Source organism: Tetrao urogallus (assembly GCF_951394365.1).
Source record: "Tetrao urogallus genome assembly, chromosome: 2".
Lineage (NCBI taxonomy): Eukaryota > Metazoa > Chordata > Aves > Galliformes > Phasianidae > Tetrao > Tetrao urogallus.
In genome coordinates, this window is record NC_136814.1 from 75,400,883 (window position 1) to 75,415,068 (window position 14,186).

Here is a 14,186-nt window from a genome sequence, read left to right on the forward strand (position 1 = left end):
CATAAACATGTCCCTCAGGAGTCAATCTGCATTAGACAGATGCTAGTAAAAAATCACTGTGAAAATCAGCTTTGATTTTTCCTTTATTATTTAGGCTGAAAAATATGAAGCAACTGTATCTTGTCTTTTTTTGCTGTAATTATTTCACTCTCTCTATCCCACTACATATTTTGATAAATTACAGAATATCTCGAGTTGGAAGGGACCAATGAGAGTCATAGAATGGCCTGGGTTGAAAAGGACCACAATAATCCACAAGTTTCAACCCCCCTGCTATGTGCAGGGTCACCAACCACCAGACCAGGCTGCCCAGAGCCACATCCAGCCTGGCCTTGAATGCCTCCAGGGATGGGGCATCCACAACCTCCTTGGGCAACCTGTTCCATCACCACCCTCTGTGTGAAAAACTGCCTCCTAATATCTAACCTAAACCTCCCCTGTCTCAGTTTAAAACCATTCCCCCTTGTCCTATCACTATCCACCCTCATAAACAGCTGTTCCCCCTCCTGTTTATACGCTCCTTTCAAGGACTAGAAGGCCACAGTGAAGTCTCCCTGGAGCCTTCTATTCTGCAAGCTGAACAAGTCCAATTCCCTCAACCTTTCCTCGCAGAAGAGGTGCTCCAGTCCTTCCTGGCTGGAGAATCACAGAGTAAAATTTCTGTCTCCATGCAGGACCGCCCCAAAACTCAAACTCTGCACCTAAGAGCATTGTCCAAATAGTCTCTGAATTCTTGCAGCTTGGGGCCACGACCACTTTCTTGGTGAAGGACCTCATCCAAATCTCCACCTGCTCTTCCCCTGACACAGCTCTATGCTGTTCCCTCAGGTCCTGTCACTGTCACCAGAGAGCAGAGATCAGCGCCTGCCCTCCCAATTTCCCTGATGACAGAGATGTTGGCCACCATGAGGTCGCCCTTTAGTCCTTCATAATTTTTGTTGCCCTCCTTTGGACACATTCTACTATTTTTACATACTTCTTGTATTGTGGAGTGCAGAACTGCCCACTATACTCAAAATGAGGCTGCACCAGTTTTGAGTACACTGGGACAACAACTTCCTTTAGCTATACTGTGCCTGATGCACCCCAGGACAGAGTCTGCCCTTCTGGCTGCAGGGGCACACTACTGATGCGCATTGAGCTTAACATCAATCACATCCTTCCTTCCCCTGCAGGGTTGCACTACAGCCACCTGCACCCCAATCTATAAAGTACATACAGGATTACACCTTCCCAGGTGCAGAATCTGGCATTTGCTCTTGTTAAATGTTATACAGTTGATTATTCCTCTGTGTGATCTACCAATATCTCTCTTTCAGTCCTCTCTAGCCTCAGGGCAGTTGATGGCTGTGTAGTTTAGAATAATCTGCAAAATCATTTAGCGGGCATTCAAACCCAGTGTCCAGATGATTGATAAAAATACTGAAGAGAACTGGCTGTAAAATTGGGAATACCAATAGTGACTGGCTGCAAGTCCGATATTATCCCATTTCTACAACCCTTCAAGCCCTATCCTTAAGCCAATTGTTCACATATTTAATATCATATTTATACACACCTAGCTGCATTCTGGACATTCTGTCCAGAAGGATACCATGAGGGACAGTATCAGAAGTTTTTCCAGAATCCACAAAACTCCCATTCCTTTTGTTCACTAAGTATGTAATCTCATCATAAAAGGATGTTAACTTGGTAAGGCATAACTTCATAAATCCATATTGGCTTTGATCAATACGAATTGTCATTTAAATATTTTTCAATAACTCACAAAGTAATATTCTTCATAATTTTGCCCGGCATAAAGGTGAGACTGAGGCCTGTAATTGCCAGGGTCTTCTTTTTTGCCCTTCTTGAAAACTGGAATAACGTTGGCAAGCTCCCAGCCAACTGAGAAGCACAATTTGTTTCAACACCCTTCTCTGAAAGCAGAGCTCTAATTCCTAACCAACTAGTTAGCCCAGCAGAAGACCTAACAGTCTGGAAGCTGTGATAGATCTTGATAGATAGATCATTCAAAAAAATAAACTTCAAGTGCACAACTGTAAACAGCAAAAAATAACTTAGACAATATTGTTCCATTTCTAATAGTTTTTAAAAAAAGAAGTATAAAGAGTGAACTTCCTTTCAAATATTTAAAAGTTTTTCTCCAAAGCTGCTACATGAACTATGAAAGAGACAAGTGATACAATTGACAGCAATTGTTTCAAAGTATACTGAATTGAAAGCTGAAGGGTTTGATCTTTGTCATCCAATAGGAAACAAGTCTTCAGGCACGCTACATAATATCCTTACATTTCCAACACATTTTTAAAAGCCAGCAAGTTTCCATTGCTCAAACTCACCTGTACAAAAGCCTGAAACTCTTCCCATTTATTTTCAGGTAAATCAAGGGGCAGACATAACAGAAGTTCAATACAGCTTCTGAAAGGCAAATATGAATAGTATCTGATGCATTTTTTTTGCTTTTAAAAGGTATAATAAACAGTTTTTTTATTCTAGTATCCAAATAGCCATTTGTTCAAAATACCGAAGTTGAAATAAGGGTTCTTTTGCTTGAACAGATAAAGAGAAGGTGGTCTTGGATACTTCTACATAATTTAGAAAAGCAGCCTCTCGAGAAAACACTAATTCCAACAAAAAAAGAGAACAAATGAAAGAATTTTTCACTGAAGTCCAACATTGTAAACATGATAGGGATGGTGGCCTGTCCTACATCAGAGGAGTCCTAAAGACTGCTCCATCTCCAATAACCAAAGACATTCTTTCTCATATGCAGCATTCACCATGAGGAAGGAAAGTGTCTCCCAACTGCACTGGGGCTGGCTAGGATGGAATTCATATTCTTCATGACAGCTTGTATGGTGTTTTGACCAAAGCAGTGACTTTAACAGCCATTTTAGCTTCTGTTCCACGCTGTTCATACAGCATCAAGGCCCTTCCTTTCTCACTCTGCCCCTCAGTGAATAGACTGGGGGATGTGCAAGAGACTGGGAGATGGCACATCCAGGAAGATGACCTCAACCAACCAAGGAGATGTTCCATGCCATGCAACATCCTGCTTAGCAATAAAGAAGGGGCAAAAGGGAATTTACAAAGGTTATCCATCTTTTGCAGAGGAACTGGCTGAGCATCAGCCTACCTGTGAGAAGTGTTTAAATCTTGTTTTGTTCTTCCACTTCTCACTTACTTATTAAATAATTATTATCTTGGCACACCACAAGTTTTCTGCTTTTTATTGTTCTTTTCTTGCCCTTCTCAGCAAACAGCTGCATGGTGCTTAGCTGCCTACCAGCATTAACCCACACCACCAACCTATTTAGAGTTTTTATAATAGTAAACTGAACTGAGAAAGCATTCAGACAGTGAAAAGTTATTACTATACAGTTTGGGCTTAGTAAACAAAAAACATACTCACAGTGCTAAACGTTCGAGCACAAAGGCTACATTTTCACACTCAGAGGTAAGATAAGGTCGTGCCTTAACATAACTTCGGATAGCCACTGTATACACCTCCAACAGGGGCAGAGGATCTTCTGATGTTTTCCACTTCTCTGCATACTCCAACAGGGTCTGTTCAGGGAGAGGAAGAAACACATACAAGGTTTAGGAACAAATACAAGTTTTTAATTTTGTACTCGCTAACAAGACTTTCCTCCTTAATGATTATATTTATTGCCTTAATAGGAATTATGTAGGTTGCTCCAAAAGTAGTGCCTCCTACTTATTTCCATGAAAACAACAACAGATACAAAGGGCACAACAACAGCAATTGATAAAAACAAAATTCCAGCTGCAAAACATTATTTTGCAGCATAGTCATCACCATTAGCTATGCACTTTTGCCAGAGATGAACAAGACTCTGCATGCCACGCTTGTCAAAATCTGCAGCAGTGGAGGTGGCCCACTGTCACCACTGCTGAAATGCACCACTCACTGCAGCACTGTGCTCATGCCCTCTGTTTGGCCTCCATTACATCCAGCAAGCTTTGATGAGTATCAGTAGGTGCTACTTCTTCCATATGGAGGAATTCAATGCCACACTTTCACTTCTTTCACACTTCCATGTCAAACGCCCTGTTTTCATACTGCCTCTCAGCTGCCATCTGTCACATGGCAATAACAACGGAATATTGACTGGAAGGTTTAACCTCTATTGCCATCCCACCAACATTCACCTCTGACACAGCAGGCCAATGCAATAAAACAGAAAGCATTACCCTCGGAGCAGTTATCATGTTTTCAGAAATGTATTTTTTCCATAAAACACACAGTTTCATAAAAAATTGAAACTTACCTCCCCCCAGCACAATAAGAATTGCTCACTGATCATATAAAAACCAAAGGAGTGACAATTTCCCCCCATCGTAACACCAGATGATTCTGTCTGCGTTCGCATTTTCTGAATATAAAAGCCTAAAGATCACATCTGGAAACACAGATAACCTTTTTTCTCCCCCATACACTCATAAATAAGGCACTGAAATAAACATTTTTAGATGCACATCTGTACAGTTTAGCTTCTAAAGCAAGTAAATAAAAGCATTATCTTAATTTTAAATTCTATACTTTCAGAACAGTTTTACCTTTCCTCTCTTCTGCCATCTTGCCAAACTAAGCATTTTGAAGACTACAAATATACACCTAAAGCTCATTAGTTAAAAATCTACTTTCCTACTTGCCATATGAATAGAAAAAAAAATGTTTTAGAAAAAAAACTAAATAGAATGAACTAATTAGAATAGGACTAATTAGAACATGCAACTCTGCAGAGATAGGAAAATCACCACCATCACCAAAAGTACAGAAGGCTTCCATTCATGTCAGGGAGGTCAGCGGGACTCAGACACGTATTTAAGTTGGAAAAATGAGTATGGTTCTCACATCAACATACAAAACTTCCCCCTTAGATCCCTGCTCTCAAGCCTAGGGCAGCATAACTGGTAGGCAGACGACTTCTGCACTACTGCAGACTGTAGGCTGATGCATTAAGATGATGGGTGTTGCTGTTTACTTTTTAGGGTGCAACAGATAGAAATCTCACAGTAACAAACAGCAATTTACGTCATCCAACACCCCGCTCAAAGAAGGAACATTAGAATTAGCTGTTTGGAGTAACACCTATGAGGATACTCATCCCAGTAAGTATCCTAAGGACAGAGATCCTACAGTCTCTAAGAGTAACCTGTTCCTGCTTTTGACTAATGTTTACTGTGGCTCTCTCACCAGTATCATAATGCAGCCCCACAAGTGCTGAGTAAAGGGACTGATTTTCCCCATGGCTGCACTCATGTTAATACACATGCACAGGGTGGGCTGCTCAGCTCTCAGTCTAGCAGGACAGCAGGGCTTTCCCAGCAGAGCTGCTCCCCAGCAGTTGGCCTCAGGCTGCAAAAGCAAAGGGCGTTCCCTACCACTTGCAGGGCCTCAGCTTGCCTCAGCTGAACTCCCTTAGCCCATCCCTCCAGGCTGTGGAGGTCCCTGTGAGTAGTAACCCTGACTTCCAGCATGCAGACTGCTCCCATCAATTCAGTACCATCTGCAAACCAGCTCAGGGTGCACTGCCCTCTCATCTCATTCACCAGTAAAAAGTCACAGAGCTTGTGCTCCCGCGTCAAGGCCAGACAGGATGCCACAGGCAGCCTGCTGCCACCTGGACTCTGTACTACACATCACAGGTCCTTGAGACACACTGTTCAGCTACCTTATTATATTGCCTGCATAAGCAGGCTGTTTCATGATTTATAAGGATACTATGGGAGACAAAGTCCAGGGCACTGCTGATACCAGGTAGAAAACAAAACAGCTACACAACATTAGCTGCTGTCCTCTCATCTGCAGAACCAGCTATTTCTGCATGGCAGGAAACCAAGTTTGTCAACATTAAGGTATTTCACATAGCTCCTATGGTCAAGGCCATCAGTAAAAGTCATGCTTTCTCTTTTTATGTCAGATGTAATTAAAATACTTTTGACAATATCGGTTCAACTCTGTCAAAGTTTTTTTCCTAGAGAATTAGAAATAGTCCTCTGGACAATAAAGTTTTTCTGCTACAGAATGTCTCATATACCTGAATAAAAAACAATGAAGTGCAGCTCAGCTAATTTCAACATGCAAATATTAAAATGTAACTCTTAATATGTAAATATAACAATATTAGTGAACTCTTTATGCCTGGGATATAATGCAACTCAAACTATCAAATTAGACTTTAAGTACGCCATCTCTGCCTTTACGTATTAAAAAGAGAACAGAATGTTAATTCTTTGGCACAGACAAGTCTGTCACAGTAAAAGGCAAACCAAAACTAAGTTTATTCCTGTCTTCTACTCTTCAGTTTAATGCAACTCAAATTCAATACTGCCTTGTCTATGTCACACATCTGTCCTGAGTTAGCTAATGGTAGTATTAAGAACATGCTTAAAATTCTCCTGTTTGCCAAAACAAACACTCATTAAAAAAAAACAAAATCTGTGTTAAACTGAATCAGAAAACGTTTCAATGTGCTTGTTTGCAGTCACAATACCACAGCCAAGTTGCAGCACAGACAAAACAAAATACCAAGGGTATTCCAGTCAAGGACATTACAGGCCAAAAATTTTCATTTTTTCTGGCAAATAAGCTGCGTTAAAACTGATTTTAATTTAAAAGGAAATCTCAAAACAAAGTCACCTTTAAAAGAAGTTACATACTCCATCTTTTGCTGCAGCAGAAGACAGTTTCTGCAGCACCCAGTGCTCCCTGCTGGAATCCTGGGTCTCAAAGGAATATCATCTGTTTTGCTCTCACAGTCAACATGATCTCCTTGTAAGAGCAGATAAAAAAAGCACCGCAGATCATGGCAGAGCAATCAAGGGACAGCAAAGCACAGCAGAAGCATGAAAGAAGAGACAGCAAAAGAGGACTGGATAAACAAGCTAGCAACATTAGCAAATGTGTATTTCTGTATCATATGGCAATTTGGACCAATGAACTAGAATAATCAGATCAGAACAAGATTTCAGCTTCATAGGATCTTCAAAGAAACTCCTGTCAGAAGTCCTTCTCTTCCCGAATGCTCATACAGCCAGACGCACTCTGATTTCAGTTACTGATTTGTTCTAGGTGACATGATTAAGGATGCTAGCAGTAAAACAGCAAAGTTGAACAAAACAGCCCACCTTACTTTAACAACGAACAGCAGAGCTTATCTAATGTTATGCTTTTATAAAAGAAGCAATTCCTCCTCCCAGGTGAAAATGCAGAAACCAGCTGCTGGTGACATTATGAGTAAATGAGAGACTAGCATAGTAATAAAACATTCAGCATAGCTCTCTGTTCATTTGGATTCTTAAATAAGCCAGGAAAATTCAACGTAGTAGTACGGAATGCTGCCTTGCATACCCTGCCATTTAGTTTCATTCAGCTGACTGCTTAATCCTGATACAGTGGATCTGTCCATCATCAATCTGCCAAATAGTTTCTGCCGGTAAGATAAGTTTGCATTTAGAGAGTTGATATAGCAAACAAGATTCCTCACTTGATATCAGAAATGCTAGGTTTACCTGTTACTTGATGTAAATATGATTTAAGGTACGGCACATCCACATCTTCAGAAGTCTGCAGCAAGCATCCAGATTAATGCAATCTTTGATGTGGCAAAGGACATTTCAAAGTTAGCTACCAAATCAGAACAGCATATCCTTAAAACCTCCAAGTGTGAAGTTGTGCAAGGAAGGAGAAGGAACCCTACATCTCCCCACAGACATAACTTAAGCAATTGGTTATCTGCTAAGCAGGGCCCAAGAGGATTGTCAGCTGGCACTGCAAAACAGACAGCAACACCTAACAGAAGAAATTAACTGCCCTCCTGGAGAGATACTGAAACAAGACATGGTAAGTGACGATGGAGACAGACAGGCATCAACCAGATCAGAGGATCTCAAGTTTCACAGGGCAGGAAAGAGAGCTCACAGGTAGTCAGCATGCTGAAAAGCAAGTGAGTTACTACTGGAGTCTGATCTGAATATGGGAGACTATTTAAGACCACAAGCCCATTATGACAGATAGTCACAGACAGATAGGTTATGACAGCCAGAGCTGTCCCAGGCAACTAGGAACTTTACAGAAGCATCGTGTAGTCATTAATATCAGAAAATTGGATTGAGGAGGAATTACAGAAGTACCTGCAGAACCTACAAAAGCCCAACCAACACCATCCCAATCCAAGTCTAGCTTAGTAAGTTGAAGCAAACAAAATTTTATTTTGAAAATATGCTTAGAAGTAGTTAACCAAAATAAAATTAAATTTAACCAAAACAAATTCAAGTTGGCAAGTTCTTAGAATCCACCATCTAATGACAACTATTTGGCATGCTGGTGAACACTGTTCTTTTAAAGCAATGCATACAGATTCAGACAAACTGTATAAAGCCTGCAGAGAGGCTTTCACTGTAACAGTGGCACTAATTTCAGTATTAAGCAGTGCTACCTATTGCTACCTATATGTGAAATATGTATTTCATACATATATAGATCAGCCACTTCCAAGCCATTACATGAACTATATTAAGCACTTACGCCCACCACACCCTTCACAAATATTCTTCAAGTATGACAGATATCCTTGTCTGTCCTCAGACTACACAGCACTGTCAGTGTACAAAGAAAATCAAATTCATTCTGTTTTGCTTAATGAATCATTGTTGTGCTCCGTTTACAACCATAAAAAGTAAGAATCTTACCCCCAGCCCTGGGCCTCATTAAGTTATTTATCTCCCCAGTTAGGACATGCTTGTTAATCAAGCCAAGTACTGTGTGTAGGGCACAGCAGCAAAATTCTGTTCCTCTGTGAGATCGAAAGTGCCTTTTATTTCAGCTGCAGCTTACATGGTCAGGAATGTTCTGAAAGTGGAAGCACTTCAATTTGTGCAACAAAAATCAATATACATTATATATGTGATTTAAACTGTGGAAAATATAGGTAACGTTCAGACAACATCTTTTATCTTTCTCAGTCGTTATCAGAGTGCTTACATAAATATTTCACAGCAGCAATACACCCACCAGACGACGTGTTTCTACTTTCAAGTATTGCATCCAGCAGCCTCCTTTGCTAAAATTAGCCCTGCAATACCAAAGCAGTGTTTCGTACTAGAAGAAGGGACTGTTTACTATTAACTGGAGTTTCACATGTATGGTCCACGCCTACGTGCTTCTTGAGAATCTGACCCTAAGATCTGATTCTTTACCTCTTAGTCACCTGGATACAGGCAAGCTTACTTAAGTATGTTAAAACATGCCTCAAACTGTCACTTCCATTCCTGTCTAAGCCCAAGGGACTAACAGAGGGAGAAAGTGACAGACAGCAGAGATACAGGTCAACTGTGCCTCTGAAAGCACTCCTGTAACTAGCAAAATGCCCATTTCAGTGGCTACCCTCAAGCACGTTTACACCAGCAACAAGCAACAAGCATGACAAAGTTGTTAGGAGCTGCACACAGTGGCAGAAAGAACACCCTCTGAGAAGGCAACTTGGAGGCAGTGGCAGCAGCCGCTGCATTACAAGCAGTAAGGCTCAGGAGTGAAAGCACTGCTTAGTCAGATCACCCCAGTACCTCATGTTCACATGGAGCTCATGAAGGCAGGGCTCACCTTCGGCTGGCACAACCCTACAATCTTCTCCTCCAGAATCTGCCAGTAACTGACCCAAAAACACAGATACCTTCACAGGAAACAGCAAAACAGGCTGGTTTCAGAAAACAGGGCAAGCTTTACGCAGAGATCCATTCACAGCTTGTATCATCAGATAGATCACAAGCAAATTAAAGCGAATTGAGGATCCTGAGTTTGCTATCACCAAGCAGCACAGTGCAGCTGTAGGCACGTGGCGAAGGGCTGCCAGATTCCCTCTCTGGGCAGAAAGCTGATACATATGGGGCTTGTTAGTGGAAGATACCAGCAGCTGAATGTCAACAAAGATTGCCAGCACTGATGTCAAAAAATGTAGCAGCCTGAGTAAAGAAAGTAAGGCACTGCAGCAATGATTCTGGAACACTTTTCTTGACAAACACCTTAGGAATGACAAGACTAAGTGGATACACTTCCACATACCCAAATATTGGACTAGATGGGGCAATTGCACAATCTCTAGCAACACTTCAAGGGTAAAGAAGTTTTTGCCTTCAATAAATGTATATACAATTCACATGCAAATACACATCATATTAGACAGGCTCCCTTTCAGTTATATTTTTCTTCCTTTGGAGCTACAGTAACTCTGCTATCCTTGAATCAGACTTCTCTTTTGTTACCTGAAAAAATGAATAGGCTAAGTAAGGTAAATAACCAAAGAGATTACAAGTAAGTTTAAAGAAAAAAAAAAATCAGTTTCAAAGATGGAAGTCTAAAGGTATGTTGTCTGTGAAGTACTTCTCTAACAACACAAAAAGACCTACTTGAGTTCCTCTATAAGCAAAACTACACTCCTTTTTGAAATCTCACATTAGCTATTACTTTGAAAGACCAAGACAACCACATCCGAACTTTTGCTGACATGCCACGTGGTTAAATCACAAAACTATACTTCACATCTGAAAATTTTATACAGCAAAATACATTCTCCGTGGTGTACAAGAAATTTCAGTTCAACAGCAGTGGAATAAGCCAAAGTAAACAGGGAATCATTTGCATCATTTGAAAAAGTGCATACTTTTTGGCGGATGAAGAGGATGTGGGATATTTACTGGCGGTGGGTAAAGCAGTAACAAAGTTTTTTCAAGAATAGCATAGAAGAATTTACTAGTTATAATCCCTCTCATGTACTGCTATCAAATTTGCACGTTCTGAAGGCATGCTACTTAGTATGCAAGGGAGTTCTTGCCAAAGCCTTATATGAATGTAAACAAAAGACCATGCTTCATCTTCGTGCTGCAACACCCACTGCTCCTCCTTCTCCAGATAAGGCTGCTGTGTTTCCCCTCAGGGTGGCAGAAAGAACGAAACAAAGAGGTAAGGTGCTTCACATTTACTGTACGTGTGGCCAAACCTATCGACACCACCAGGGCATACACTGGTTAACACCTACATGCAATAAACAACAAATCCTACCATATCCACCATCCAAATAGCTAAGGTAAAGAATATTACATCATGTAAAAAAAAAACGACAACTATTAAGATAAGAAAGGGGTGGCACAATTAAGGACCTCACAGATCAGTGAAGCACGTAAGATAGGCTCACAGTCTTTCACTTCAAACTGCCTTAAATACTCATCCTTAATTTTTAAAAACTGAGCAGACCAAAAATCACAACACTTTTTGACCTGTAAATGTGAACAGCAAGTAGCTCAGTGCAGGACTAGATCTTCTAGATGTATTAAATACTGGCACCAGAAAAATTAAAGGAGTGCTGCTAATTTACAATATACAGCTGGCAACCACATAAAATGAGATACATCATTTAAAAATGTGACTATTCAGTATTTAATTTCTGATGTTGTAGCAGATTACAGAATGGCCAGGGTTGGAAGGGACCTCAAGGATCACGAATCTCCAACCCCCCTGCCACAGGCAGGGCCACCAACCTCCACATTTAATACTAGACCAGGCTGCCAAAGGCCCCATCCAACCCGGCCTTGAACACCTCCAGGGTGTCACATCACATGTGACAAAAATTTTTGGCTGTCTAAATCAAAAGCCATCCAGACTTCCAGCATCCTGACAAATTTCCAGCTTCATGGGATATCCAGTACCACAGCACTTACAGTTTATTATAAAGCATGCCCTGATTTAAAGATTAGTAGGTTGCAAAAATATTTTGTCACTATTGTATTTTCTTAAAGCTCTAGACTTGAAATAGAGTCTTAGTCCATAGAGTGGACTATGACTGCAGAAACAAATTTCCAGTCAGCCTCAAACTTAACAGGACCTGCTGCTCCAGCAGGAAGAATACAGGTTTATGGGTCCAATGAGGTTCACCCCAGGGTACTCAAAGAGCCTGCTGATATCACTGCAAGACCCATCTCAATTAGTTTTCCAAGTCTTGGGAAACTGGAGAAGTTTCATTGACTGGAAGCTGGCAAACATCCCAGTTTTCAAGAAGGGCAAGAAAGACGACGCTGGTAATTACAGGCCTGTTAGCCTCACTTTGGTGCCTGGCAGAATTATAGAGAACATTATTCTGCGAGTTAGTGTAAGCCAACAGAGTCATAGGTTGCAGTCAACATGGGTTCAGAAGGGGAAAGACATGTTTAACAAACTCAAATCTCTTTTACGACAAAGTTACCCACCTAATCCACCAAAGGAAACCAATTCATGTTATCTTTCTGGATTTCAGCAATGCCTTCGCTAACATTTCTCACGCCATCTTTCTGGTCAAAATGTCCACCATACAGCTAGACAAAAACATGATGTGGTGGGTGAACAACTAGCTGATATGTTGGGTTCAAAGGGTAATACGACATACGGAGTTACAACAGGCTGGTGGTCACTCACTGCTGGGGTTTTGCAGGGCTCCCTTTTAGGGCCAGTTCTCTTTATTGATCTCAGGAAAGACTTGGATGAATGACTTGAAACACTAAGTTCGCACATGAAACTAAAATGGGAGGAACTGTTGACTTCCCTGAGTTTTCTCTTGAGGGTAGAGGGGCCTTGCAAAGAGACCCTGACAAACTGGAGGGCAGGCAATCACCAACCACATCAAGTTTAATGAGAGCAAGTTCCATATTCTGCATTTGGGATAGGGCAAATCTGGCTACACATAGTGGGGGACAAACAACTGGAATGCAACCCTGCAGAAAGGGATGTGGCTCAGGTTGACTGCAAATTGAACGTGAGATAACAGCATGGCCAGGCAGTCAAAAGGGCCACTAACAATCCTGGGGTGCATCAGGCAAGCTGGGGGTTAGGGGAAGGTTCTTCACCAGCAGGAGATGGGCATGGAACAGGCTGCCCAGGGCAGCAGGCACAGCCTGAGCTGCTGGAGTTTAAGGAGAGTTTGGACAATGCTCTGACACCTAGGATTTGATTTTCAGGTAGTCCTGTCTGGAGCCAGGATTTGGACTCAATCACGCTTACAAGTCTCCTCCAACTGGGGACAGTCTCTGATTCAATGATTCTAATGAACTGAATATGACTAGTAATCAAACTATGAGTAATTTAATTAGGCATAAAAGTTTAAATTCTTCCCTTTGCTTTCTTTTAGAAGTCTTATCTGCTTTCTGTACTCTTTTGACACCTTGTTATATTACTACATTGCTCAGTGGAAGAGAAATTAATTTCTCATGCAATCCTTGCAAGTCAACAAGACTAAATACCAACACCCAAAAGTTACTCTCATTGCAACAGACAGATCCAATCTTTGGATCACAGTTTTGGACAGTCTCTTTCCTGTACCTGCTTCATTTCTCAATTTTTAAATCAGTCTTGTGCCAATACCATTACATTCAAACAACTCTAATATTAAAGTTTTGTACTACTCTTGATTTAAAGAAATAACACACTAAGTTGACCTGTGAGATTTTTCTTCCTCCATAAAAGATTATAACCTAGGGAGCAGAAATTAAAAAAACACAGAAAGTCAGATGGGAAAAGACATAGCTATGAGTTCTGCACCACATTTGAACCTCTGAAGTTTGTCTTTTTAAGGCCGCAACTCTACAAGACCGCTACAGGAAAAATCTCAAATAATTATTTTTGCCAGTGTTAAAAAACATCAAAGGCCAAACTCTTTATTTTTCATTTTCTCAGAAGTACATGAAAAGACAAATTTCCTGTCAAAATTCTATGTAAGTTTTCAGGCACTGGGAAAAAAAATAAAAATGCAGAGAATCCTCTTAATGGAGCTTGGAATGCCAGAGATGCACGTTTCACATACAAACAAGTAAATGACCAAATAAAAATGTTTTTCAGCATTCTGTCTGAAGTAATGTATCATCTGTGATGCTATCACTATCTCACTGTAAGATCAGGAGAGCTAAATATGCAAATTCACACAACTCATATATATATTTTTGAACAGCTCATCAACAGTTCATCTAATTACTGCTTAAGTGGTTCTCATCATTTGAGTCACTTTCTTTTCCTACACAAACTGGGCAAATACAAGGCCATATGTATTTACTTCCTTCAGGTCATGAAATATATATATTGCGGTCAGCTACCAAACCACACAAAAAGAGAATATTACCCTGACCTTTAAAAACTCCAC

The 14,186-nt window shown here is 40.7% G+C and overlaps 1 protein-coding gene across 1 annotated transcript in view; it reads right to left on the reverse strand.

Annotated features, from left to right (window-relative positions):
- Positions 1 to 14,186, reverse strand: part of ZNF292 (zinc finger protein 292) — a gene marked incomplete at both ends in the record, with an annotated part of 54,405 nt that overhangs the window by 23,296 nt on the left and 16,923 nt on the right. The window contains 2 exons of the mRNA XM_079532754.1: positions 2,343 to 2,421; positions 3,416 to 3,570. Coding sequence (XP_079388880.1) covers positions 2,343 to 2,421; positions 3,416 to 3,570 — 234 coding nt within the window. The remainder of the gene's footprint in view (positions 1 to 2,342; positions 2,422 to 3,415; positions 3,571 to 14,186) is intronic.